Source organism: Nycticebus coucang, chromosome 2 (genome assembly GCF_027406575.1).
Source record: "Nycticebus coucang isolate mNycCou1 chromosome 2, mNycCou1.pri, whole genome shotgun sequence".
Classification (NCBI taxonomy): Eukaryota; Metazoa; Chordata; class Mammalia; order Primates; family Lorisidae; genus Nycticebus; species Nycticebus coucang.
In genome coordinates, this window is record NC_069781.1 from 113,970,274 (window position 1) to 113,997,942 (window position 27,669).

General features: G+C 50.5%; 1 protein-coding gene across 1 annotated transcript in view; it reads right to left on the reverse strand.

Annotated features, from left to right (window-relative positions):
* The window catches only part of UHRF1 (ubiquitin like with PHD and ring finger domains 1), a 41,473-nt gene extending 13,804 nt beyond the window's left edge, over nt 1-27,669 (reverse strand). Inside the window, exons 1-9 of the mRNA XM_053579293.1 lie at nt 27,505-27,669; nt 26,079-26,241; nt 11,791-12,051; nt 10,280-10,440; nt 7,468-7,683; nt 2,095-2,195; nt 1,797-1,983; nt 1,018-1,141; nt 816-923 (exon numbers count right to left, since the gene is read on the reverse strand). Of these exons, the coding sequence (XP_053435268.1) occupies nt 816-923; nt 1,018-1,141; nt 1,797-1,983; nt 2,095-2,195; nt 7,468-7,683; nt 10,280-10,440; nt 11,791-12,051; nt 26,079-26,231 (1,311 nt within the window). The 5' untranslated portion in view covers nt 26,232-26,241; nt 27,505-27,669. The remainder of the gene's footprint in view (nt 1-815; nt 924-1,017; nt 1,142-1,796; nt 1,984-2,094; nt 2,196-7,467; nt 7,684-10,279; nt 10,441-11,790; nt 12,052-26,078; nt 26,242-27,504) is intronic.

The window sequence follows — 27,669 nt, forward strand, 5'->3', positions numbered from 1 at the left end:
GCAAGAGAATTGCTTAAGCCCAAGACTTGGAGGTTGCTGTGATCTGTGATGCGACAGAACTCTACCAAGTATGATATACTGTCCCCCTAAAAATAATAAAAATAAAATAAATAAAAAATAAAAGGGCAGACTCAAGGTTCAGCCAGCCGCTTGCTCAACATCCTGAGTGGGCCTAGTGATGGGTGCCCACCTGGGCCAGCTACTGAGAGTGAGTTAAGTGCAGTTTTGCCTCCAGAGTATCTATCCTTTCCACGCCTGACCCTGCAAACTTGACAGGCACTGTCTTGTTAATCCAGCTCAGTGGGTCTCACCCAGGAGCAATCCTGCCCCCAGGGTACATTCTGATGTCCATGGACATCTGTGGTTGTCACAACCAGGACGAGGCAGCTCCTGGCATGGAGTGGGTGGAGGCAAGAACGCTGCTCAGCACCATTCAGATGCTCAGAATGGCCCCATCTCAGAGAACTATCCAACCCAAATATCACTAGCACCAAAGGCTGACAGCACTCACACTATGATTATAGACTGGCCAGTGCTAAAATGGACCCACTTTGGCTAATGCCAACTTTTCCATGGAATGCCAACTTCTGGGGAGGCCTTATGAGCCTCTAAGCAGAAGGGCACCTAAACCAACCTCGGGAGCATTTTCAGGCCTCTGGTAAATTACAGGAACAAACCAAAGTCTCCAGGCTTCTCCTGCCCTCCCTGGCCAGCCAAGATGTCCCTAGGCTCCTGAACTGCCTCAGTCCCAGCCATCAACACCCCACAGACACAGGACAGGCACATGTAGCCGTGAAAGCAAGGGCTATGAGTACCTGCACTCGGAAGCGCCACATGGTGCCCACAGGGATCCCTGGGATGGGTCCATAGTGGTTGGATGGGACGATGGTACACTCCTTGGTGCGGCCCACGCACGCCATGCCCTGTCCGCATTAGAGACACAAAGGCAACAGCAGCATGAGCCTTGGTGGGGCAGCAGGGGGCAGCAGGACCACACGCAAGGGGGACAGGCCTCACCTTGCCCCAGTCCCGCTGTGAGGATGATGTGGCCGATGCCATCTTCGCCTTCTTCTTGCTCTCGCGCAGCTTCTCTCCTGCCAGCACCACCTCACTGGCATCGTTCCGACACTCGGGGCAGTACCTAAGGTGGCAGGAGTGACATCACTGTGGTCCCAGCAGACAACCCTCTGGATGACTTGCGCCCTCTCACACCCAAGGCAGGTGTCCCCTCCCCGCACTGCTGTCCTCCTGCCCTATCTAAAATGGGGGCCACCGAAATCTATTCAAGTTAAATCAAGAACCCAGCTCCATGCTTCTGACCCCAAGTACTGTGCAGCCACGTGGATGTCACAGAATTAGAACATTCCCACTGTCATGGAATGTTTCTATGGGAAACAGGTTCTCTCACTTAGAATTCCACAGTTCTTCCCATAGTCAGCTCGACTGTGATGCAGGGAAGACTTAGGCAACTCAGTGGGTACTGACCAGCGCCCTAGACTCAGTTTCCCACCTCTACAAGGTGGGACAAGGAGGGGAGAGCTCCTACCTGAGCTGCAGGGAGGAATGACCCCACTAACACATGGCAGGTCCTCAGCCCAGAGCCCAGCGCAACAGGGCCTTCCCCTCCCCATCCAATGTCATCATTGTTGGTGCTGTGAGTACAGTGGCTGAGAGGCCTCCTTTTGCGGAAGCCATGATGCCCTCTGCTCTGCCTGCCAGCGACCCTACAGTCTGGACCCAGACAGCCCTACATATCCATGGCCCACACTGCCCCAAACAGGACAAGCCCCACTCACCACTCCTCTTCGCTGGGAACGCTGCTGAGGGGCGGGCAGAGGCAGTAGATATGGAAGGCCATGTCACACTCGTCACACATGAGCTGCTTGTCAGGGTCCTCCCGGCCCCCACACACATGGCAGGCGCAGACTCGGCAGAGCTTGCTCATGTCATCCTTGCAGTGTTTGCAGGTAGGCCCGCTCTTCCCTGGACACGGAGGCCAGGTCAGCTCCAAGGGCCCAGCCAGGCTGCGAATGGGACGGGAACCCCCAACCCATGCCCACTGTGGAGAACAGGGGAGACACACTCAGGACTCACGTCTCATGGGATTCTCAACCATGGGGCTCCCTTCGCCTGGGAGCTCAATCTTGAAGATTTCATCCACAAAGACGATACGACAGTCATCAAGAGAATCATCCCTGTGAGAGAGGAGGATGCTGGAACATTCTGGCTGTCCAATCCCACTGAGGCACCTCAGAAAGGCTACTGCCCCTTAAATTTATAGCACGTGAACACCACTGGTTCTATTACGCTGGGAAGTTTCAAGGGGCAGCATGCTGAAGCGTATGTATTCCCCTTGTTGCTTAAAGTCCCACTAAATTGGACTCAAGAGGTAAACACAGAAGCAGCCAGAGATTCCTGATGTGATGCATTATGAGAGAATGAGTCTGAACCACCAAGTATGGAAGGCTAATTCAACAAAAGCCAGCAGAAAGGGCAGCGCCTGTGGCTCAGTGGGTAGGGCGCCGGCCCCATATACCTAGAGTGGCAGGTTCAAACCCCACCCCAGCTGAAATGCAACAAAAAAATAGCCGGGCATTGTGGCAGGCGCCTGTGGTCCTAGCTGCTTGGGAGGCTGAGGCAAGAGAATTGCCTAAGCCCAGGAGTTTGAGGTTGCTGTGAGCTGTGACACCACAGCACTCTACCGAGGGTGATAGAGTAAGACTCTGTCTGAAAAAAAAAAAAAAAAAGAAGCAAGCCAGCAGAAAACCATAAAGGAAAAGTCTGATCCCATTTGCCTGTGTCAAAATATAAAGTCCCCATAAGGAAAGATGACACCCCAAGATCTAACATGTATTATCAGCAATGTCCAATGGAAATGGGATGAGCTGTAAACAAGCCCTGCACACACAATTCTAAATTTTCTAGCAACCACATTTGAGAACTAAACATAGGAAGTACTTGGAATACTTTTTCTGTAACCCAATGTACAAGATATTTTAACACGGACTATGAAAAAATTAATGAGCAGGGCAGTGCCTGTGGCACAGTGGGTAGGGCGCTGGTCCCATACACCGAGGGTGGCGGGTTCAATTCGATCCCAGCCCCAGCTAAACTGCAACAAAAATAGCTGGGCGAGGGCGGCGCCTGTGGCTCAAGGAGTAGGGCACCGGTCCCATATGCCGGAGGTGGTGGGTTCAAACCTAGCCCCGGCCAAAAAAAAAAAATAGCTGGGCGTTGTGTTGGGCGCCTGTAGTCCCAGCTACTGGGGAGGCTGAGGCAAGAGAATCGCCTAGGCCCAGGAGTTGAAGGTTGATATGAGCTGTGACATCACTCTACTGAGGGCAACACAGTGAAACTGTCTCAAAAAATATATATATATAAATTAATGAGCTATTTTATATTCTTTTTCTATACTAAGTCTTTGAAACCCAGTGTATATATTTTTTTTCCTAGCAACATTTTCTTTCCCCCACTGGTTTTATATACCATTTGACAAATTTTCATCACACTGGTTAACATAGCCTTCCTGCTTTTTCTTAGTTATTGTGTTAAGACCCAGTGTATATTTTAAGCTCAGAGCCTATCTTCAACTCCCAGCTTCAAGCAATCCTCCCACCTTGAGCTCCCCAAGAGCTGAGATGACAGGTGTGAGCCCCTGTACCTGGCTCACAGCACATCTCACTTTGTCCTAACCACATTTCAGTGTTCATAACATGTGACTTGTGGCTAAGGGACAGACCTACCTTTCAGGGTAATACAGGAGACACATGCACACAGCAAGTGACACCATGAGGATGGATAGCAACATCTAGATTGTTTCTCAGGAAACCAAAGGCCCAGCAATCCCAGGCTAAGAGTCCCCTAAGCCGAAAGCAGTGATGGCTGCTGCTCTGAAGAGGCCCCATCACCTCCATCCCTAATGTCAGGAAGCAAGTGCACATGGGACCCTGGGTCCTAACCAGCCTCTGATTATATAGTCAGGAAATGTGAGGACCAGAGAGGCACAGTGGTTTGTTAAAGTCACATAACAAGAACAAAAAGTGCAGAAGGAATCTCTGCCTTCTAACCTCCCAGACCTGCCGTCCCTGTGCTCATCCTTCTGAGCAACTATATTGACACCTTCAGAGGTCTGAGTTCCAGCAAAGCAGGATATGTTAACACAGCTTGCTCATGAAAGGGGTCTGAAGGCTTGGCACCTGTAGCTCAAGCAGCTAAGGCGCCAGCCACATACACCAGAGCTGGCAGGTTCAAATCCAGCCTGGGCCTAACAACAATGACAGCTACAACCAAAAAATGGCCAGGCACTGTGGCAGGCACCTGTAGTCCCAGCTACTTGGGAGGCTGAAGCAAGAGAATTGCTTGAGCCCAGGAGTTTGAGGTTGCTATGAGGTATGAAGCCACAGCACTGTACCCAGGGCTACAGCGGGAGGGAAGGAGGGAAGGAGGAGTGAAGGGAGAGGGTAGGGGGAGGGGAAGAGGGGGAAAAAGGGGTCTGAAGCTGAACACTCAAACTCTCAACTTCGGGGCAGCTCCTGTGGCTCAAGGAGTAGGGCGCTGGCCCCATATACCGGAGGTGGTGGGTTCAAACCCAGACACGGCCAGAGAAAACAAACAAACAACAAAAAAAAAAACTCTCAACCTCAATCAGCCTTTTGGAAGGTGAGCCTTTCTGGGCACTCATCGCAGACCATCTCGTAAATTCTTTTACTAAACATACAGCAAAGGTGACTTCACAGGAGATGGCTGGCCCTTCATCATTCCTACCTTCAAGTTAGTTTTCAGGCCAAAAAAGTGGAAACAAGATCCCAAGGGAGACATGGGATATAATTTTGTGCTTTTTCTTTAAAAACAAAAACGGGCCAGGCTCAGTGGCTCACACCTGTAATCCTAGCACTCTGGGAGGCCAAGGTGGGTAGATTGCTTGAGCTCATGAATTTAAGGCCAGTCTGAGCAAAAGGGAGACCCCTCTTTCTACTGAAAATAGAAAAACTGAGGCAAGGGGATTGCTTCAGCCCGAGCTGGAGGTTGCTGTGAGTTAGGACATCACAGCATTCTACCCAGGTCAACAGCTTGAGACTGTCTCAAAAAAGTAATAAAAATTAAAAATAAAAACTAAAAACCCCAACCAGCCTTGTTGAGAGAATTTACATACTGAGCAATCGGCCAGCTAGAGCACAGAATACACTGGATTCTAGGACATTCAGTGCTGCAAAACCATTGCCAAATCGACTTCAGGATATTTTCATCACTCTTGTGTTGTTTTCTGGCGTCAAAGGGGAATAAGGAGGATTCTCCTTAGTGAGGAGCAGAGGCAGGTTGGAAAGATTGCCTTGGATTATACGCTCTGGTCAGTTCCCTTACTTAGCATCACCTTCCATGGAGAGGATTTATAGCAATGCCCTGGTTCAAAAAATACTTTTATGGGGCGGCACCTGTGGCTCAGTGAGTAGGGCGCCGGCCCCATATACTGAGAGTGGCAGGTTCCAACCCGGCCCTGGCCAAACTGCAACAAAAAATAGTCAGGTGTTGGGGCAGGCCCCTGTAGTTCTAGCTACTTGGGAAGCTGAGGCAAGAGAATCGCCTAAGCCTAGGAGTTGGAGTTTGCTGTGAGCTGTGTGACGCCATGGCACTCTACCAAAGGCGACAAAGTGAGACTGTCTCAAAAAAAATAATAATACTTTTATGACCAAGCAGTATACACACAGTTTTTTTGAGACAGTCTTACTATGCCGCCCTCAGTAGAGTGCCATGGATTCACAGCTTACAGCAACTTCAAACCCATGGGCTCAAGCGATTCTCTTGCCTCAGCCTCCCAAGTAGCTCTGACTACAGGCACCCATCACAATGCCCGACTATTTTTTGGTTGTAGTTGTCGTTTGGCAGGCCCAGGCTGGGTTCAAACCCACCAGCTCCAGTATATGTGGCTGGCGCCCTAGCCGCTGAGCCACAGGTGCCAAGCCTACAGTCTTTTTGAATGCTAAGTAATGCAGCTAAAAGCAATTCATCAGGCTCTGGCACCTGTAGCACAGTAGTCATGGCGCCGGCCACATGCACCAAGGGTGGTGAGTTCCAACCCAGCCCGGCCAGCTAAACGACAACTGCAAAAACAACAACAACAAAAAAAATAGCCGGGCGTTGTGGCAGGTGCCTGTAGTCCCAGCTACTGGGGAGGCTGAGGCAAGAGAAGCGCTTAAGCCCAGGAGTTGGAGGTTGCTGTGAGCTGTAACGCCATGGCACTCTACCGAGGGCGACATAATGAGACTCCGCGTCAAAAAAGAAAAAAAGGCAATTCATCAAGGTGCTGACTACTATCTAGAATACCTGAGATAGGGACCTATAAGCAGTGCCCATTGTTTTTATTCAATTAAGTTTTATCAATACATAGCCACACCCATTCATTTGTGTTGTCTATGGCTACAATGGCAGGGTTAGATAGAGTCAATACAGTCCCTCTGGCCTGCAAAGCCAAACAATATGGCCCTGGGCAAGAAAAGTCAGCTGCTTCGATCAATGACACAGAGTCAAATGACAAGCGCTCAGCTGCCTGCACTCACAAGTCAGGCCCGGATGCAGCACTGCGCTCTCACTCATGGAGGAAGGGACAGCACCCAGGATGCCCCAAGTGCTAGGGAGAGCCAATCCCTACAACAGGTAATCCAAGTCTCTAGGGTCCCAAATAACATGGTTAGGGACCAGGCAGGGCCTCGACATCACTGCAACGCAGCATGGGCTCTAAGACCTTGTCTCCCAGTGACCATAACAGCCTGTCCCCATCTCCCTGCTGCCACACTGCCCTGCAGTCCACTCCCTGATGGGAAGCCAGGGCCAATCTTAATCACAGCTCAAAGCGTATCATTCCTGGGTTTGAAACTGCCCCTAACAGACAATAAACACCGGTTCCTTATAGAGTCCTAGCCATCCCCCTACATGCCCTAGTCAGGACAGCTTCCATGGTAACCTCCACTGCTCCCTCCCACTCTGCCCTCCAACATACCAGCCTCCCTGCTGGGCCACAAATGCACCAGAAAACAGCTCTGACCCAGGGCTTTGCATGTGCTGGACCTGGGCTTGGGAAATTATTGCCAGATACTCATATATGTATACACACAACACAGAGTATCATTCAACAATAAAAAGGAAAGAAATTCTAACAGAGGCTACCATATAGATGAACCTTGAGGACGTCAAGCTCAGTCAAATAAGCCAGACACAAAGGGATAAATCCTGTGTGATTCCACTCACACAGGAGGTTCCTAGAATTATCAAATTCAGAGAGACAAAGTAGAATAGTTGGGGAGGGGGTGAGGAGTTAGTGTTTCATGGGGACAGAGTTCTAGTTTAGGAAGATGAGATGGTTCCCTAGGCTAGGGTGAGAGGCAGTCACAGGGAGCAGGGCAGTAATAGAGCCCCAAAGGGCTGGACAGGTCCAGAGGCCCTGGGAGAAGAGAGGGAGGATGTGTGGCTCACCCGAGCATGACATTGGCATACAGCTCTCGTGCTGTCCTGGTTTCTCGTTTTCTGGTGATCTCTGCGTCATACCAGAAGCCCCGCTCCTTAGGGATGTCAGGGTTGTAGTTGAGCATGACCATCTGGCCCACCTCCAGGTCCTGCCACTTGATGATGGTTCGGGCACGAGCGCGGACATCTCTGGAACTCATCTGGACCACGCCGTTCTCTGGGTAGCTAGGAAGAAAAGCCCATCCTTAGAGCCCATGGTTATGGCAGACTTTATACCCTCAACAGTAACAGAAGCCAAAGTGGAAAAGGCCATACACCATAGCACATGTGCAGTCCCCTCCCTATCGGCCCCACTTGACAGTGCTGAAAACACAAGCACATAAGATGAGTTCTAATTACAGGAGTATTATAGGTTGGGGCATGTTCCCCCAACAAAAGAGATCTTGATGTCCTAATCCCTGCTATCTGTAGACGTGACCTCTTGCGGAAACAGGGTCTTAGAATTGATTACGTTAAGATCACACTAGAGGCTCAGCGCCCGTGGCTCAAGCAGCTAAGGTGCCAGGCACATACACCTGAGCTGGCGGGTTCAAATCCAGCCCCAGCCCGCCAAACAATGACAACTGCAACCAAAAAATAGCCGGGCGTGGTGGCGGACGCCTGTAGTCCCAGCTACGTGGGAGGTGGAGGCAGGAGAATCGCTTAAGCCCAGGAGTTGGAGGTTGCTGTGAGCTGTGATGCTACGGCACTCTATCCAGGGTAACAGCTTGAGGCTCTGTTTCAAAAAAAAAAAAAATCACACTGGAGTGGGCTTTAATATGACAGGACTGGTGTCTTCAGAAGAGGAAAGGAGACACAGGAGAATGTCACACAAGGGCAAGGGCAGAAATCAGAGTGATCCAGACACAACACTGGCTACCACCAGAAGGTGGGAGAGGCAAAGGAGGATCCTCCCCCAGAGGCATCAGAGGAGCCTGGCCCTGCCCACTCTCAAGCTTGGACTTGTAGCCACCAGAATGGGGAAGAGGATAAGTTTCTGCTGTTATATGCCCCTCAGTTTGCGGTACTTTTTTACAGCAGCCCTAGGAAACCTAGAGAAGCAAGTTCAGGTGGATAAACAAAATAACTTTTGGGGCGGCACCTGTGGCTCAATCAGTAAGGCGCCGGCCCCATATACCGAGGGTGGTGGGTTCAAACCCAGCCCCGGCCAAACTGCAACCAAAAAATAGCCGGGCATTGTGGCGGGCGCCTATAGTCTCAGCTACTCGGGAGGCTGAGGCAAGAGAATTGCTTAAGCCCAGGAGTTGGAGGTTGCTGTGAGCTGTGTGAGGCCACGGCACTCTACCAAGGGCCATAAAGTGAGACTCTGTTTCTACAAAAAAAAAAAAAAAAACATACACATATACAAAATTTTTGCAGGGGAACATGTTTTGTTTATATGAACACACCATATATTGGTATATACTAGAAAGTTATTCTACATAGGAATATGCCATTAGCCACCAAAAAAGGGCATGAAATAGAATGTTTTGGTAAAACAAAGTTAAGCCTCAAGTGAGAGAACAACTCCAAATCTATCCCAGTGGCTATACTGCCTGGGGCTCACTACCGTCTCTAAACCACCAAGAACCTGGGGCTCACTACCGCCTCTAAACCACCAGGAATAGGGGCTGTGAAACTTTTCCTACAAAGGACCAGGTAGTACCTTTGGCTCTGTGAGCTGAATTTCTGTTGCGACTGCTTCTCTACCACAGGGTATAGCAGGACACCCATAATGGACAATACAGAAAACTAATGGGTAACACATTTTGATAAAGCCTTGGCAGTGGGCCAGATTTGGTTCTAGAGGTGCAGTTTGAGACTCCCAAAAGAATGAGATTCACGTAATCCAATTCCTCCAATAACTTTCACAGAGCTAAGTTAGAATGGCCAGAAACTGCTCAGGAGGGATCCAGGAAAGAACTAGATGAAACCCCTGTCCCCTACAACATGAGCCCTAAGTGGACAAGACCACTTTGCTCTGTCATGGACTGAATTGTGTTCTTCTCAAAATCCACATGCTGAGGCCATAACATGCAATGTGACCATACTGGAGACAGGACCTTGAGGGAGAAAAATGAAAGTTAACTGAAGTTATAATGATAGGGTCCTAATGTGACAGGACTGGTGTCCTTAAAGGGAGATACCCCAAAGCAGATGGAAGGGGACACAGTGAGAAGGCAGCCACCCCCAAGTCAGGATGCTAGAACATTCTGGCTATCCAACCCCACTGAGGCACCTATTACTCGCCCTTGGACTTCCAGCCTCTACAACTGCATGGAAGTCGGCGTCTATTGTTTGAGCTGCAGTCTGTCGTACCTTGTTGTAGTAGCCTGGACAGATAGACACTGCTTGTGTCTGTCACCAACACATATCCCTGTGACTAGCACAGGGCCAGGCATACACTAAGTGCTCAATAAATACACACGCAGGAAATGGAGCTTTACATCCCAAACAGAAAGACAACAAATACAAAAGATGGCTGCATGCACAAACAAGAGGCTTGAATAAAACAAAACAGGAAAACTGGGGCAGGGAGAACATGGCAATTTGCTTGGCCAAGCTGAACAGAGATCTCCAAGGAGGAGCCAGCCTGGCTGGTCCCCAAGTAGGTGGCCTCATATGTTGTTAGGGAATGTGAGGAAAGGGACCCCACCTTAGCCCCAGGTCCTAACTGCCGATCCAAGACAGCACCAAGGTCCAGACTAAAGATACTCAGCCAACAACGATATGCCCCAAAGAGCCCAAGCTCCCCAAACCAGCCCAAGCCCACCAGACTCACTCATCATATTTCACGTGATAAATGATATCATCCTCTGGGGCTGGGCTAGAGGTGGAACAGCAGGGCTCATCCCGGGAAGGTGCCTTCCGTGTTACCTTGACAACCTGCGCCTCGAACCAAGCCCCCATGTTCGTGTCCCGAGCATCCACGTATTCATTGACCTGTGAGAACAGAGAAATTCTCATCCTGATTGGGACAAGGTATGCCAACAGGAGCCTATCTTGCTTCTGAGGGTGCTGGTGATTCACAACCCAGATGCAAACTCAGATGCTGATAACAGGGTTTATCCGCTGCAGCACCAGTGACCTTAGGCCGGAGCACCTCTGGGGTGGGGCTGTCTGGGACACCGCAGGTGCTGAGCACAGTCCCTGACACCACCCACCCAATGACAGGGGCTCTCCCCACTCACAAGTCATGACTCTTAGATGTACCCAGACGTGACCCAGTGTTCCCAGGAGGGAACAATCCCCCAGAAGGGAACCACTGCCTATAGGGAACCACAGGAAGAAACGAGGCCAGGTTGGAAGAAGGCAGACGCAGAGCATGAGTGTATTACCTTAAGGGAGGCTCTGCTGCCATGCTCCAGCCATAGCTGCTGTGTAGCCCAAGGAAACCAGAACTGCCAACAGAAGCTGGAAATCTTGGCTGGGTGTGGTGGCTCTCGCCTGTAATCCTAGCACTCTGGGAGTCTGAGGCAGTTGGATTATTTCAGCTCAGGCGTTTGAGACAAGCCTGAGCAACAGTGACCACCCCCCTCTACTAAATATGAAAAAACTGAGGCAAGAGGATTGCTTGAGCTCAAGAGTTTGAGGCTGCCATAAGCTATGACACCACAGTACCCTACCAAGAGTGTCAAAGTAAGACTCTTAAGAAAAAAAAAAAAAAGAAAAACATTGGAAATCTAAATCTTTCTGTAAAAGTTTTTCCTTCTTTTGAGACATAGTACTTGCTCTGTTCCTGAAGCTGGGGTGCAGTGGCACAATCACAGTTCATTGCAGCCTCCAATTCCTGGCCTCAATCAATCCCCCTACCCTGGCCTTCCAAAGTGCTGAGATCACAGATGTGAGCCACTGTGCCAGTGGTTCTCAACCTTCCTAATGCCACAACCCTTTAATACAATTCCTGTGGGTCATGACTCACAGGTTGAGAACTGCTGCACTATGCCCCAGCCCATTTCCTGATCTTAGATGACAGCAGCAAATTCAGAAATTTCACAGCCACTGCAAGGGCTAGAGAAAACACCTGCAGGCCCCAGCACAGGACTTCTCTGTTCTAGAGGGTCACAAAGGAATCCCAAGTGTTCCCCATGTGGAATCTGGGAAATGCCTGTAATCCTAGCACTCTGGGAGGCCGCTGGGAAGGAAACCAAATTCCTGCCAGTCATTTCCACTGTAGGATGGAGGCTGCCCAGTCCAGCAGGCAGCTGGCTGCCCTCAACAAGGTCCACGCAGGGCAGCTGCATTACCCATGGGACCCAAGTGCACAAAGACCATGCAACCCCAGAGCCTCACCTTGTACAACCCCAGCCCCGCCTCAACCCATGCGGCCTCATCCCCCAGGTCCGCTCTGCTCTCTGTCTCCGCAGCCGCCTCGCCATGGTTGGAAGACTTGTCAGACTCGCTTTGGGCCAGGCAACAGCCGGAATCCGTGTCCGAGAGCTCAGGGTCCCTCTCCTTGATGGTAGGGGGTAGCACAAGGCTCTGGCGGACCAGGAGCTGGATGGTGTCATTCAGGCGGACGTTATAGTCAAAGAGACTGTGGCCATCCTCCATCTGTAGAGACACCCAGGACAAACATTCAGTTTGCATGTGCAGGCACCAGACTGGCCTTGAGCAAAAGCACCTGCATCCCCACCCTCATGCACAGTGAGATCTAGATCAGACTGAAGCACCCTAAAGCCAGGGGGGTCTTGCTTGCAGAAGCAAGACTGGCCCTTCCTTCAAGGGCCCCAGGCCACCCTCCATGAGGGCTGCTGGCATCACACACCAAATATTCCTATGAACACAAAGAAAATCGTCATCCCAGTGTGCCATGGACGAGGTGGGTTTTCAAGGTCTCTTCCTAACACATATGCTTAAAACAGCTTTTTTGGGGGGTGGGGAGATGGCGTCTCACTATGTCACCCTCAGTAGAGTGCCATGGTGTCACAGCTACAGCAACTTCAAACTCTTGGGTTTAAGCAATTCTTTTGCCTCAGCCTCCCGAGTAGCTGGGACTACAAGCACCTGCCACAATGCCCACCCGGCTATCTTTTGTTGCAGTTGTTTAGCTAGCCCAGGCCAGGTTCAAACCCACCAGCCTTAGTGTATGTGGCCAGCACTGTAACCACTGTGCTATGGGTGCCGAGCTGCTTAGAGCAGCTTTTATTATAGCACATTACTCCCATGTGACCCTGCCTCCCAGGGAACACTAGGCAATGTCCAGGACACTTGTGGCTGTCAGAACTGAGAGAAGGAAGGTGCGCCTAGCATGGAGTGGGTAGAGGCAGGGACACTGCTTAGCACCTGCAGTCCTCAAGACAGCCCTACCCCAGAGAAGGATCCAGGCCCAGTGTCCACAGTGCCCAGGAGGAACACCTGTCCTGTGTGGACACACCCCAGTGTTCATTGGCTCCAGTTCAAACCTTATCTGCCCAAGACAGCTTCTCCATCAACTCCATCCTTCTCTCTGAGGCCTTTATCCCAACTCCCTCGTGCCTCACAGACAAGGCTGTCACTAGCACAGTCCAACAGTCTGCACCTCTGGTCATATGACTCAGCAGCTGTGCTTAAAAGGACCTCCTGAGCTGCACCCAAATGGCACAAGAGGCCAAGGGGGTTATTTTGTTAGAAACTATATCCCTTGGTGCTCCAACACCCAACGAGGACCCTTTCCCATGTGGTTTACCCAATGCCCCTAAGGCAGGGGTCTCCTTTTCTGCACTGTGGACGCTGCCACTGGGTGGGGCATCCATTCTCTGGGGCAGAACCATCCTGGGCCCTGCAGGGTGCTGAGCAGTATCCCTGGCCACTATCTACTCCATACCAGCAGTAGCTCCCTGTCATGACAACCACAAATGTCCCCAGATATTGCCCAGTATCTCCTGGGGGGGGGGGGGGGCAGAACTGCCTGAGGAAGGAGAAGAGACAGGGCAACAGATACACAGAAAGGTAAGCTCTCTTCCTCCCATCCAACTTTTCCCACCAGCTGGAGGTCCACAAGCCTGGTGTCCATTAATATGCAAATAGCACCTCCGGTCAAAGTGAGTTCCAGAGTCCAAGGACATTCTCTTTGTCCATCACAAACCTGAGAACCTGATGAAGTATGGCCTTTCTTTTCCAGATAAACATCTGCCCCTGCCGCCACCCAATTCCAGTGTTTAAGCGATCTTGCAGCTTCAGCCTCCTGAGTAGCTGGGACTACAGGTACAGCCACCATGCCCAGCTATCAGGAAAACACTAAGCACAGCTATCCTATGAACAGCTGCAGAGGTTTCAGGGGCTACCTGGAAACACTCTGGATATAGAGGGCCACTGACAACTGTTTCTCCCTGTTTACCCCGTGAACAGGTAGTGCCTCTGACACCTCACTACCCTGGTACCAAGACATAGCTCCAAGCACTTCCAACACCAGGCAGAAGACTCAGAAGGAAAGCACGAGGCACATCAATCTGTACACGCATGTTCACACAGCTTCACCACAGCCAGGGGGTGCAAACAGCCAAAGGTCCACCAGCACCAGAGTGGATAAACCCAACATGGACCATCCACAGTGAAACAGGACTCAGCTGTGGAAAGGAAGGAGGCCCTGACACAAGCTACAACATGGATGGACCTTGAGGACATTGTGCTCAGTGAGAGAAGCAGATACAAAAGGACACACAGTGCAAGATTCCATTTGTATGAAATGTCCAGAACAGGTAGATCCAGAAACAGGAAGTGGATTCGTGGGTGGCGGGGCTATGGGTGGGGGAAATAAGAGGGTGTTATCAGAGGGTACAGGATTTCCCTTTGAGGATGTGAAAATGTCCTAAAATTAACTACAATGACGGTTGCACAACTTGAATGTACCTAAAATCATTGAATTATACTCACATGGGTGAACTGAACAGTATCTAGGCTACATCCCAATAAAGTTGTCAAAAAAAGGAATAAGCCCATCTAAGAAGGGTGCATACTACATGATTCCAACTCTAGGACATTCTAGAAAAGGCGAAACTGTAGAGACAGTAAGAGATCAGTGATTGGGGCGGCGCCTATGGCTCAAAGGAGTAGGGCGCCAGCCCCATATGCCTGAGGCGGCAGGTTCAAACCCAGCCCTGGCCAAAAACTGCAAAAAAAAAAGATCAGTGATTGTCAGGAGCCTGGGGGGCAGAAGGAACAGGCAGAGCACAGGGGATTTTAGAGTAGTGAACTGCTCTACAGGACACTGCAATGGCAGACACATGTATGTATTTGTCCAAACCACAGAATGTTCCAAGACCAAGAGTGAACCCTACCACTGACCTATCTATGGAGGTTCATCAGTTGTAACCAACGCCCCACCATGAGGGCAGAGAGCTCTTTACCTCCTGCTTGATTCTGCTGTGAACTTTGACTGCTCTAAAGAAATAAAGGGTGGGGCAGCGCCTGTGGCTCAAAGGAGTAGGGTGCCAGGCCCATATGCCGGAGGTGGTGGGTTCAAACCCAGCCCCAGCCAAAAACTGCAAAAAAAAGGTGCTAATTTTAAAAGGGGGGGGGGGGAGAGGAAACGTAATAAGTCAACTGATAAGGAAACCATCAGAGGATAAGGCAAATGGTACCTAAAGGATGACCAGGACATTTGCACGTGGGGACCCAGCACTCCACAGATGACCTTCAGAGCCAGGTCACTATCTGGGATGGGGTGTCCTAGGCACTGCAAGGTGCTGAGTAGTGTCCTTGGTCTCCTCACTCCAGGTCAGGAGGACCCCTCCCTAAGCATGACAGCTACAGATGCCCCCAGTAAGAACTGCCAACCTAGACAGGTCCCTCATGTGTATCCAAGGGACACCTACAGGGGAGCTCATCATGGGTTCACAGCAGCACCATTTGCCAGCAAAAAAACCTGCCCAGCAGGGAACAAGCACACTATGGCTCAGTACCAAGGAGTACTGCAGGCAACAACCACACACAGCAGAGCAGAGGGGGGTCCCTTGCACCCTGAGGAGGGATGGAGGCAGCAGTCCCAGCCCCACTGTGACAAGCCAGAAGGTGGCCTGGAGGACACACAGGCTAGTAGGGTGGCTGGGAGATGGCCTGGGGTAGGTGCCACAAACCAAGTAACCTGGACAGGAAGCGGTGGAAAAAGGGAGAAACAGAACAAAGCCAGCAAAAGCCACACGGTCAGATCCCACCTGCCTGGGACAGAGGCCAGGCTGTGGACATGAAGATGAGGCTTATATCCCACGTGGCCAGGACGGATCTGATCTAGGACCCTGACCAGGCCTGCTGGGTAGTCGCTGACCTCCAGGCCCAGCCTGTTCCCTCTTACGCATTGTCAGGAACAGTACCTACACCACCAGGGTTGGCTGACCTGGTCCAAACCATCCACAGTCTCAGCCCTTCACCCATCAAGAAAGCATGGGCAGAGAGAAGCCCCATCTTCTGGTACAAAGGTACCCAAGACAGGGACACAACACGATAGGATATGGGCAGGGAAGAGGAGCTGCAAACTGGCATACAGCTCAAACTCCAGAACACAACTCATAAGCTAGTCAGGCTGCTTCCTGAGGTTGCTTCTATTTTTTTTTTTTCTTTTTGAGACAGAATCTCATTTTGTCACCCTCAGTGCCATGACGTCATAGCTCACAGCAACCTCAAATTCTTGGGCTCAACCAATCTTCTTGCCTCAGCCTCCCAAGCAGCTGAGACTATAGGCGCCCACCACAACGCCTGGCTATTTTTAGACAGCGGGTCTCGCTCTTGCTCAGGCTGGTCTGGAACCACCTGCCTCCACCTCCGAGAGTGCTAGGATTATAGGTACCATGTCCAGCCCCTGATGTTGCTTCTAGAACATTCCAGAAGGGCCCCAAAGCAAGCAGGAAGAAGCATACACAATCTTTTTCGACAACGACGTGTGTTTGGTACCCTGTCACCCATGGAGCTTGCCCAAACACTGTGTACAAACTGGATGAAAGCCACAACTCTGATTCTCCTAGCAGCCAGTTTTGTTGTTTTTTTTTTTTTTTGGAAACAGAGTCTCATTATGTCACCCTTGGTAGAATGCTGTGACATCACAGCTCACAGCAACCTCAAACTCTTGGGCTTAAGTGATTCTCTTGCCTCAGCCTCCCAAGTAGCTGGGACTACAGGCGCCCACCACAATGCCCACTATTTTTTGTTTGTAGTTGTCACTGTTCTTTGGCAGGCCCAGGCTGGTTCAAACATGCCAGCTCCGGTATATGTGGCTGGCACCCTAGCCACTGAGCTACAGGTGCCGAGCCCCAGCAGCCAGTTTTCATCATGGGCTAGGGGACATTCTAAATCTGAGTTGTTACTCAAGTCCTAAAAATTCCTGCCTGAGGCTAATGATGTTAATGAAAGCAAAAAAAAAAAAAAAAAAAAAACCAAAGCACAAAAGAATCACACCTTTTTTAGGGTTTTTAACATTAAAAATTAAACCTGGCAGCATCTATGGCTCAGTGGGTAGGGTGCCGGGCCCATATACCAAGGGTGGAGGGTTCAAATCCAGCCTCGGCCAAACTGCAACAAAAAATAGCCAGGCATTCTGGCAGGTGCCTGTAATCCCAGCTACTCGGGAAGCTGAGGCAAGAGAATCTCCTAAGCCCAAGAGTTGGAGGTTGCTGTGAGCTATGATGTCATAGCACTCTACCAAGGGCGATAAAGTGAGACTGTCTCTAAAAAAAAGAAAAAGTTGGGCGGCGCCTGTGGCTCAAAGGGATAGGGCGCCAGTCCCATATGCTGGAGGTGGTGGGTTCAAACCCAGCCTCGGCCAAAAACCACAAAAAAAAAAAAAAAAAAAAAAAAAAGTTAAACCTAATCTCTAGCAACCACTTGCTGTCCCTATACACCACATTCTCCCCCCTCCCTTCAAAAAGGTATCTGTAAAGGTATCCGACCATCATTAAGATACTGGATAATCATTCTTGTGGTTCCTTTAAGGGAAAAAAAAAAAAAGGCTCAGCGCCTGTAGCACAGTGGTTATAGCACCAGCCACATACACCAAGGCTGCTGGGTTCGAACCCAGCCCGGGCCAGTTAAAGCAACAATGACATGAGGCAAGAGACTCGCTTAAGCCCAAGACTTTGAGGTTGCTGTGAGCTGTGTAGCCCCAGCACTCTATCGAGGGCGACATAGTGAGACTCTGTCTCCAAAGAAAGCCTGGAACCCAGCACTTTGGGAGGCTGAGGCAGGAGAATTGCTTAAGACCAGGAGTTCAAGACCAGCCTGGGCAACAGTGAGAGACCCACTCTCTACAAGAAAAAAAATCAGCCAGGAGTGGTAGCACATGTCTACAGTCCCAGCTACTCAAGAGGCTGAGGCAGGAGGATCTCTTAGGCCCTGGAGTTCAAGGCTGCAGCGAGCCGTGATGACACCACTGCACTCCAGCCTAGGTTGACAAAGCGAGCCCATCTCTTAAAAAAAAAAAAGGCGGCGCCTGTGGCTCAAAGGAGTAGGGCACCGGGCCCCGTATGCTGGAGGTGGCGGGTTCAAACCCAGCCCTGGCCAAAAACTGCAAAAAAGATCCAGTAGGGTAGAAGAGGAGTGGGTAGAAACAAGACCAGCCACAGCAATGACTACTGCAGAGGGTGATGGGTACAGAGAGGTGCATTGTATCCTCTTTATTCTTGGCTAATGATCAAAATGATTACAAGTTCCCATGATGATGAAGTTTTTAAATCTATCATTGAACCTAGTAAAGTTTAATGTTCCTATTGAATGTTATCACTGTGCCCTGGTAGAAGAAGCAGTTCAATCTAGAACCCATTTAGTACCCTTTATCCCCTTGTCGAGAGGAAAAACAAAAAAAATCAAGTTTCCAAAGGCATCTACTCCACCTGACTTAACTGCACCCCAAGGAATTTAGCCGGTCACTCCACTCAATCACATGCACAAAGATACGCACAGGGACATTTGCTCCAACCTTGCACTTCGTGGGGTTAAAAAAAAAACAAACAAACAAAAAAAAAAAACATGAACAACCAAAAGGCCCAGCAATATTAAATAAACTGGTAAGTCAGGTGTTTGAGGCTACCGTGAGCTACTATGACACTACTGCCTCTAACCTGGTAACAGAATGAGACCTTGTGTCAATAAAATAAGTAGGTAAATTATGATGCATGCAAACTAAAGGTCTTCTACTAAGCCACCACAGGAACAAAGACTGTGGCATTGACATGGAACCATCACAGAGATAGTAAATGAGCAGTTCATGGCAGAGAAAGGCATGCATATAGCCTGTTCTTATCTGTAATATAAACAGCAAACATGCACAAATATGTCCAAATCCTCTGGAAGGTGAAAGACAGGTTACCGCTGCAGGGGTAGGCCCTGAGTATCGAGATGAGGGAGATCTGCTCCTTGCTTTTTAGACATTTGAGATTTTGTACCACAAACCCTTTTTTAGGTTTTATGTAAAAGCTAAATATACAGGTGGACAACTAAGTATTGCTAGTTCCTTTTGAAAATTTAGGCTAAAAGTTCACCACACCTACTGTTTCTGCCCTCTTTCTACCTTCCCCAGCCATGTTCAGTGGTTATTTTTCTGGGTGCAAGTGCCACCCAGAAGTACAACAGAGCAGGAAATAAATACCACCAAGTTTGGCAAGTAACGGTTTTCCAGTTGGCTTAGAGATGGAGATTTCAGGGACAGAAACCAGACTGCAGGATATCACATCAAGGACAGTGTGAGCCTTTTGCCAAGAGGGAACAGAGCATCTGATGGGGGTCTGATGGGGGATACTGAACCTGGGGGAGGGAAAGGAAATAAATTCTTCTGCCTTCCTGGGGAGGCATCCTTGGCCTTGACCATCAGATCTCAGCCTGGAAGGGAAGAGTTCTGGGCCTCTGCGGCAGCCCCAGGTGTACACAAGACAGACAGATGGGGCCGCGCCAGTGGATCAGTGGGTAGGGTGCTGGCCCCATATACCAAGGGTGGCAGGTTCGAACCTGGCCCCGGACAAACTGCAACAAAAAAAATAGTCGGGGGCGGCACCTGTGGTTCATTGAGTAGGGGCGTCAGCCCCATATACAGAGGGTGGCAGGTTCAAGCCGGGCCCCGGCCAAACTGCAACAAAAAATAGCCAGGTGTTGTGGCAGGCGCCTGTGGTCCCAGCTATTCGGGAGGCTAAGGAAAGAGAATCAATCGCCTAAGCCCAAGAACTGGAGGTTGCTGTGAGCTGTGACGTCACAGCAGTCTACCCAGGGCGACAAAGTGAGACTCTGTCTCTTAAAAAAAAAAAAAAGCCAGGCATTGTGGCGGGCACCTGTAGTCCCAGCTACTTGGGAGGCTGAGGCAAGAGAATCACCTAAGCCCAGGAGTTGGAGGTTGCTATGAGACGGCACTCTACCGAGAGCAATTAAGTGAGACTATCTCTACAAAAAGAAAAGACTGACAGATGGACAGAGGGATGGAAGAGCTGAAAATTTATAATGCAGGATCCCAGATAGGGCAGAGGGGACAATGCACACGTGGGGAGGAAGAGACAGAGTAGACAGCACGACCCCTCTTGTCATGTCCCAGCACACCATGGACGGAGAGGATGGATCAATACTGACAAGTGAACTCTGCCCTCCAACCTGCACGTGCCCCAGGTGAGGATAGGCCCTTGGAGCAGCACTTCAGAGGTCGGTGAGATCATCATGATCATCACAGTGATACCAAGATGTCTGTCCCTGGCCATGTTTACTTGTGTTCTCAAGAGAGGAATATTCAAAGGCTGCAGGAGGTGGCACCACCATACTTTGTGGGTATTATTGTACTCTGAACGTTCTCAGCTATCAATCTCTAGTGACAATCAGCAGATGAGATCCACTTCAACAAAAGCTGTTTGGATTCCTTAATTATTTTAGAGGACAGAAAGGGATCTTGCGATGAAACATTTTGAGAACACAACCCTTGACTTAGAAAAACTCCAATGCAGTGCATTTTGGGACCTGTTCTTGCACATTCCACAGCAAAGCTGTTCCTAACAGTAAAACCTGGACACACTGAGGCTGGACTGAAGCAGAGGTCTAACTGGCAAACAATAGCAAGGGGAATAATTCTAGCTAGAATAACAATTCTGGCCTGCGCTTGTCTTTATGAAGCTGTATTGAGACCATAAAACTTATTTTAACCACACCCATACATTCATAGACTGTCTATGACTGTTTTGGGGCCACAACAGCAGAGTTTGGCAGCCCCAACAAAGACTGGCCTACAAAGCTACAGTTACACGCCACTATACCCTTTACAGCAACCATCAGCTGACACCTGGCTTGGAAGACATGCCCTTTGGTTGGAAGCTGTCATGGGGGAAGGCTGGCCATAGTGAGTGGGGATCTGATGGTAGGGACTCTCCCTTGTACAGCCTGAGAGACCAATGTCTCTGTGAGGGAGCCATGCAATGGGAACACCTGGTACAATACCTGCAAGGTCTATAAAAGCCACCATTTTGACTCATAAATCACTGATCAATTTAGCTGTTTTCCTAAATAATCTATTAAATTAGTAGTTATCAACAGGGTGACTCTGCTCCAAGACCACTGGGCAATGTCTAGAGACATCTATGGTTGTCAAAACCTGGGGGTTGCTCCTGGCACAGAGTAGGTGGAGGCCAGGACACTGCTTAGCACCCTGCAGTGCCCAGGATGGCATCACCCCCAAGAACAATCTGGTCTCAGACATCCACAGAAGGGGAGACCTCCTGAGCTAGTTTATTGCCACTTATCACGAAAACCAGGCATGGGGCTCACCCCTTCACATCTACTGCTGCAGCAAATTCCCATCATGCTGCAAAACGAGCATGGGAGAGCTAGTAAGCTGCCAGACATTGAAAAGATTACAGAGGCTCGGAGCCTGTGGCTCAAGCAGCTAAGGCGCCAGCCACATATACCTGAGCTGGTGGGTTTGAATCCAGTCTGGGCCTGTCAAACAATGACTGCTGCAAGCAAAAAAAATAGCCAGGCGTTGTGGCAGGTGCCTGTAGTCCCACCTACTTGAAAGGCTGAGGCAAGAGAATCACTTAAGCCCAGAAGTTGAAGGTTGCTGTGAGCTGTGATGCCACTGCACTCTATCCAGGGCGACAGCTTGAGGCTGTCTCAGAAAAAAAAAAGAAAAGATTACAGAAAATGTAGAACATGTACCCAAGTGCATTAAAAGTGCCTCAAAAGACAGCTATTGTTATTTGTGGGGACAACCAAGAGAAAAGAATAAAGGCTGCAGATGCTTCTCCTCTCTGCCCAGGCTGGGCCTACTACCCAAACTCCCTGCTCCCATTTGTTTCCTCACATTGCCACCAATCAAGTGACAGAACCTCCACCTTATTCGGCCTAGATGCAACCCTCTACATCCTGAAGGCCAGCTCTGCTCTGCCTCATAGCCTCAAACCTATCTCACTGCAGACTTTGGGCCATTTTTTTCTCCTCCTTAAAGAAACAAAGATTGGGTGGCACCCGTTACTCAGTGGGTAGGGCACTGGCCACATACACCAAGGCTGGTAGGTTCAAACCTGGCTGGGCCAGCTAAAAAACGACAACTACAACAACCAAAAAATAGCTGGGCGTTGTGGTGGGTGCCTATAGTCCTAAATACTTGGGAGGCTGAGGGAAACATATCGCTTAGGCCCAAGAGTTTGAGGTTGCTGTGAGCTATGACGCCACAGTATTCTACCCAGCGTGACAGCTTGAGACTCTGTCTCAAAAAAAAGAAAGAAGAAAGAAACAAAGATTGTGAACACCCTCTAAAACAGTGGTTCTTAACCTTCCTAATGCCACAACTCTTTAATACAGTTCCTGTGGGTCATGACCCACAGGTTGAAAACCGCTGGTCTAAAACATTTTTTAAGACAAAAAGCCCCCCCAGCCACCTGGGAGGCTGAGGCAAGAGAATCGCTCAAGCCCAAGAGTTGGAGGTTGCTGTGAGCTATGTGATGCCATGGCACTCTACCTAGGGCCATAAAGTGAAACTCTGTCTCTAAAAAAAAAAAAGACAAAAAGCCCATTGGCACCCGCTGGAAATTGCATTGCTTTCTACGATAATCAGGTCAGGAAACATGCAGACCTCATGCACTGCAAGGTGCACCTGTGAGTTTTTGTCCCCACTCTCCCATGTCTACCCCAAGACCTCCCTTGGCCAGGCCACTTCCTGCCATGCAATTGGGGAAATTGCATCACCTCTCTAAGGCCTGGGAAACAAACAACTACACATTCCCTTATGCAGTTGCCACACGAGGAATAACGGGGGATGGAGTAAGAGGCAGGAATGGAGGATCTTTTATGTCATTACAAAGTTACACAGGAGAAGAAATTCAGTATTGAGAGCTCAGTGTTGGAAACCAAAATTTGGGGTTCGAATATCAGCTCCCCTTCCAGTCGGAGTGAGTTTCAATAGAGCCAAGGTCAGGCTACCCCACTTCTGACATCTTGCTGATCAAAAGAAATCAAAAGCACAATATGGGCTCAGCACCTATAGCTCAGCAGCTAGGGCACCAGCAACATACACGGGAGCAAATCCAGCCCATGACAACTCCAACAAAAAAATAGCTGGGCATTTTGGAGGGTGCCTGTAGTCCCAGCTACTTGGGAGGCTGAGGCAAGAGACTCGCTGAAGCCCAAGAGTCTGAGGTTGCTGTGAGCTGTGATGCCATGGCACTCTCACCAGGGTGACAGTAAGACTCTGTCTCAAAAAAAAGCACAATATGGGGCTGGGCACAGCAGCTCACATCTGTAATCCTAACACTCTGCGAGGCAGGTGGACTGCCTGAGCTCACAGGTTCGAGACCAGCCTGAGCCAGAGTGAGACCTAGTCTCTAAAAATAGCTGGGTGTTGTGGCAGGCGCCTGTAGTCGCAGCTACTTGGGAGGCTTAGGCAAGAGAACCGCTTAAGCCCGAGAGTTTGAGGTTGCTCTGAGCTATGACACCACAGCAACCTGAGGGTGACAAAGTGAGACTCTGTCTCAAAAAAAAAAAAAAAAAAAAAAAAGGCAGTACAATGTGTATGTCTAAATAAGCCTTCCTGTCTACACTACACTTTAAGCTTCACAGATGGTACAGTGCCTTTTTTTTAAAAGACAGAGTCTCGGGCGGCGCCTGTGGCTCAGTGAGCAGGGCACCGGCCCCATATACCGAGGGTAGTGGGTTCAAACCCCGCCCCGGCCAAACTGCAACCAAAAAATAGCCGGGCGTTGTGGCGGGCGCCTGTAGTCGCAGCTACTCGGGAGGCTGAGGCAGGAGAATCGTCTAAGCCCAGGAGTTGGGGGTTGCTGTGAGCTGTGTGATGCCACGGCACTCTACCAAGGGCAATAAAGTGAGACTCTGTCTCTACAAAAAAAAAAAAAAAAAAAAAAAGGACAGAGTCTCACTATTCACCCTCAGAATGCCCTGGTGTTGCAGCTCACAGAAACCTCAAACTCTTGGGCTTAAGCAATTCTCTTGCCTCAGCCTCCCAAGTAACTGGGACTATAGGCACCTGCCACAACGCCCAGCTATTTTTGTTGTTGCAGTTGACATTGTTGTTTAGCAGGCCTGGGCCAGGTTTGACTCGCCAGCCTCAGTACATGTGTCCAGCACCATAACTTCTGGGCTACAGGCACTGAGCCAAGGTACAGTGCTTTTCTATGAATCAAGTATTACAAGTGAAGGGACATAAGGCTTTGGGTTACATGGACTGTAGACATTCGTCAAAATTCTTCAAATCATCTGCTTAACATGTATGTGTTTCACTTAAGTTATTAACAGAACCACAAATACCAAATTCTAGTTAATGATGCAAATGCTGATGCATTTGGGAATGCCAAGGATTGGAGCCCACAACTTAATGCATCCTAAGAAATTGAGATTGGAAAGAAAGATACGTATAATAAACCTAATACAGGGTGGCACCTGTGATTCAGTGGTTAGGGCACCGGCCCCATATACCAAGGTTGGCAAGTTCAAACCCAGCCCCAGCCAAACTGTAACAACAAAAATAGCTGGGCGTTGTGGCAGGTGCCTGTAGTCCCAGCTACTCAGGAGGCTGAGGCAAGAGAATCAATCGCCTAAGCCCAGGATTTAGAGGTTGCTATGAGCTGTGTGACACCACAGCACTCTACCGAGGGTGAAAAAGTGAGACTCTGTCTCTACAAAAAAAAAATAAATAAATAAACCTAATACAGCAAAACATGAATGTTAGAATCTATGTAGTAGGTGTGTTTAGGTGTTTCACAGCTCTTTCAACTTCCCTGCACATTTGAAATACAAAAATTAAAATGCTAACTTCCTGGTATATGGAGGGCACTCTAGTATGTCTAACATTCAGTACTATATAAACTTGAGGATGAGAGTCCAACCCACCTTTTGAACCATACCACAAACTTATTCAGCAGATATACGCAGGTTTTCAGAAACTGAAATGAAGGCTAAACAAAGAGTGGCAAGTGAAAATCAGTTTGGAAGCCACCTTTGGAGGAAGGGAAGGGGAGAAACACCCAGCAGAGATCCACTGGGATCACAGCCCTGCCACTCTCCCACAGGCCCCCAGTGGCCCCAGCAGGGAGGGTTAACTCAGATTCTTAAGACTCAAATCATCAGCCTTTTATGGGAAAGAGATTAGGAAGCCCTCCCAGGGAGCCACAAGCTGAGAAATTACTCATCAGGTCTCATCTCCAGTAAGCAGGCAGGATCCTTGGTCCCAGCCCCCAAAAAACCTGGCCAAGTACAGAACATTTGTTTTCCAATCCAGACACCAGATGGCAGCAGCACCCAGTTCATGACTAGACAACAAAGTCCAGTCCTGCACAGGCAGGCCAACTGTCGACTTTTAATCCAGTTCCAGTATCTGTGCTGCCCCTGTCCCCACAGTCCAGCCAACTCCGATAGACAGGAGCCACACCTTCAATGACTGCACCATCTTATCCTGCCAGGAAATCCAACTCCTCTGGGTCCCACGGGCCTGAAAACCACCAACAGTAGAACCCCTGTGTGCCCATGGAGAAAGTATCCTAAATGTGGGCAGCTGCGAAAACACAGGTGGCCATTTTAAACGCTACAAGGGCCTGGGGGGAGCACAAAGAAAGAAAGTAAGCAGACCGGCAAGCAGATACCACCCCCCCCCAGACCATATGCCCTGTCATGGACAGCTGCAGGAGAACAGGTCCAGAGTAGCAGAAATTCCCAATCTGCAAGCACCACCTCTAGACTGAATAAGCTAATCTAAATTTCTAGAAAGACTTATGATATGATGCTTAATGAGCACGATCAGTGTACGTTTAAAGAAAAACCGCTCCTTACGTCCTATATGCGTGATGATCCTTACTAGGCCCTTCCCAGGGAATTCCTCGGCCCTCTGTTGAGCTCCAATTTCCTTCTCCAGAAATTATTTTGGGGGGGGGGGGGAGGAAGGATAAATTTTAAAAGCCCAGACGCTACGGATTCTAGCACCAACTGCCTTCCCCCAGTGTCAGTCTGCAGGTCCCGCCTTTGTTCCTTCCTGGCGCAAGTAGCGGAGGGTTCTGTGGACTTCTCCTTCCGGACACGTGAAGCCGGATGGACGAGGGAGGAGGGGGTGGAGAATTGTAGCTACTGGTGGCTGCCCAGACGCAGTGCCTGGACCCGGCAAGAACAAAGGTGCTGGGCGGGCGGGCAGCTTGCTGTCGGCTTACCTGCTTGCCCCTATAGAAGAGCCTCTGCAAGCCTGGCTCCACGTGGAACAGCTCCTGGATCTTCTGCCTCAACTCTTGCACCTTGGTCAGCTTAGACAGACGAGTCACCGTCCGGGTCATTCTCCCGTCCATGGTGCGCACCCGGATCCACATGGTGTCAGAACTGTGGGAAGAGACGGCAAGAGCCCGGGTCAGTTGTGCTGCACTGCCTGGCGAGAGCCACACTGGGGTCACGGCTGCTTTTGTCCAACTTGTGGACAGAGGAAACTCCCTTAACACCCTTTCGTCCTCCCGCTCCCCATATACTGTCAGACCCGTCCGAGGACAGAGCAAATTAAGGACTTAATGAATGAGTTAATGACTAGCATGTGTGGAAATGAAGGACTTAATGAGTTAATGACTACCAAGTGTTGAGGTACGGACAGGCACCAAGGGAGAGCAAAAGGGGTCTCGGACCACCCAGTCAGTGCAACCCACACCCTTTCAGAGAAAAACACCAGCGACCAAAGGAGGGAGGCGGCCTCGGCTGAGGGAGCGCGGCCGCACACAGCGAGTAGCTGAGTTGGTTCGTTTGTTCATTCATTCAGTTACTCCTCAGATTCCTATTAACCGAAGGAAGAATCCCGAAAGTCCGGCGTGGACCGGAACTTCAGAAGTCCCGGGAGAACTCAACCAAGTACTACTGAGAGGGAAAAACTCCACCCGAGACTCACAGACCCTGGGACCCGGTTGCCCCCACCACCTCCGCGCGCGTGCGCGGCGGGGCCCGCCCCGCGGTGGCCATGGTAACCGGTCGCCCCCGTGCGCGCGCCTTACAACTCACCTCGGGCCCCGAATCCCGGACGGCTGGCGCTTCCCGGGCCCTCGGACCCCGGCGTCCCTTCCACACTCCCACCGGCCCGCGCAGGTCACGGTCAGCGAACCCACGCCCACCCCCACAGCCGGGACCGACCGAGGGGGCCCAGCTCGCCCAGTCCCGCCCCCCTTCACTTGAGCAGCCTCTCTTATTGGTTCCGCCGTGCCTGACCGCCCCGCTCGCTCCCCATTGGCCAAGACGCGCCCGGGGAACTTAGGGCGCGCGAAATCCGGCTCGGGCGCGACAATTGAATCGCGGGGCGCTCCGCGCCTGCGCGCGGAGCCTGACATCCTCCCCCGCGGCCCTCCTGGCCCTCCCCAACGCAGCCCGCTAGACCCCCGGGCGGGAGCTCCAGGGACTTTCTGCTTGCCGCGGCTTGGGCCGGGTGTGTCCGAGCCGGGGACGACTCTCAAGGGCTTGCGGAAGGGGAGGCCCCGGATACCGGGAACGTATGCGGGGCAGCTCCAGCGCGGGGCATGCATGTCCCGTACTTGGCCGCGCGTCCCGGGCCCGCTCGGGAAAGTTTTGCCAAACTCCTGACTGCCACCCCCAACCCGATCCGCCGCTCACCTCTTTGGCCACCACGACGCACTCGCCTGTCTGCGTGCCTGACTCGGTTGGAGATGATGACAAAGCTGCGTGCGTGGTCCGGGCCCCGCGCGGACGTGCGGTGCGATCCGGAGCGCTCAGTGGGCTAATGCTGCAAGCCGCGTTGCCAGCTGCTCTGATTTCTTT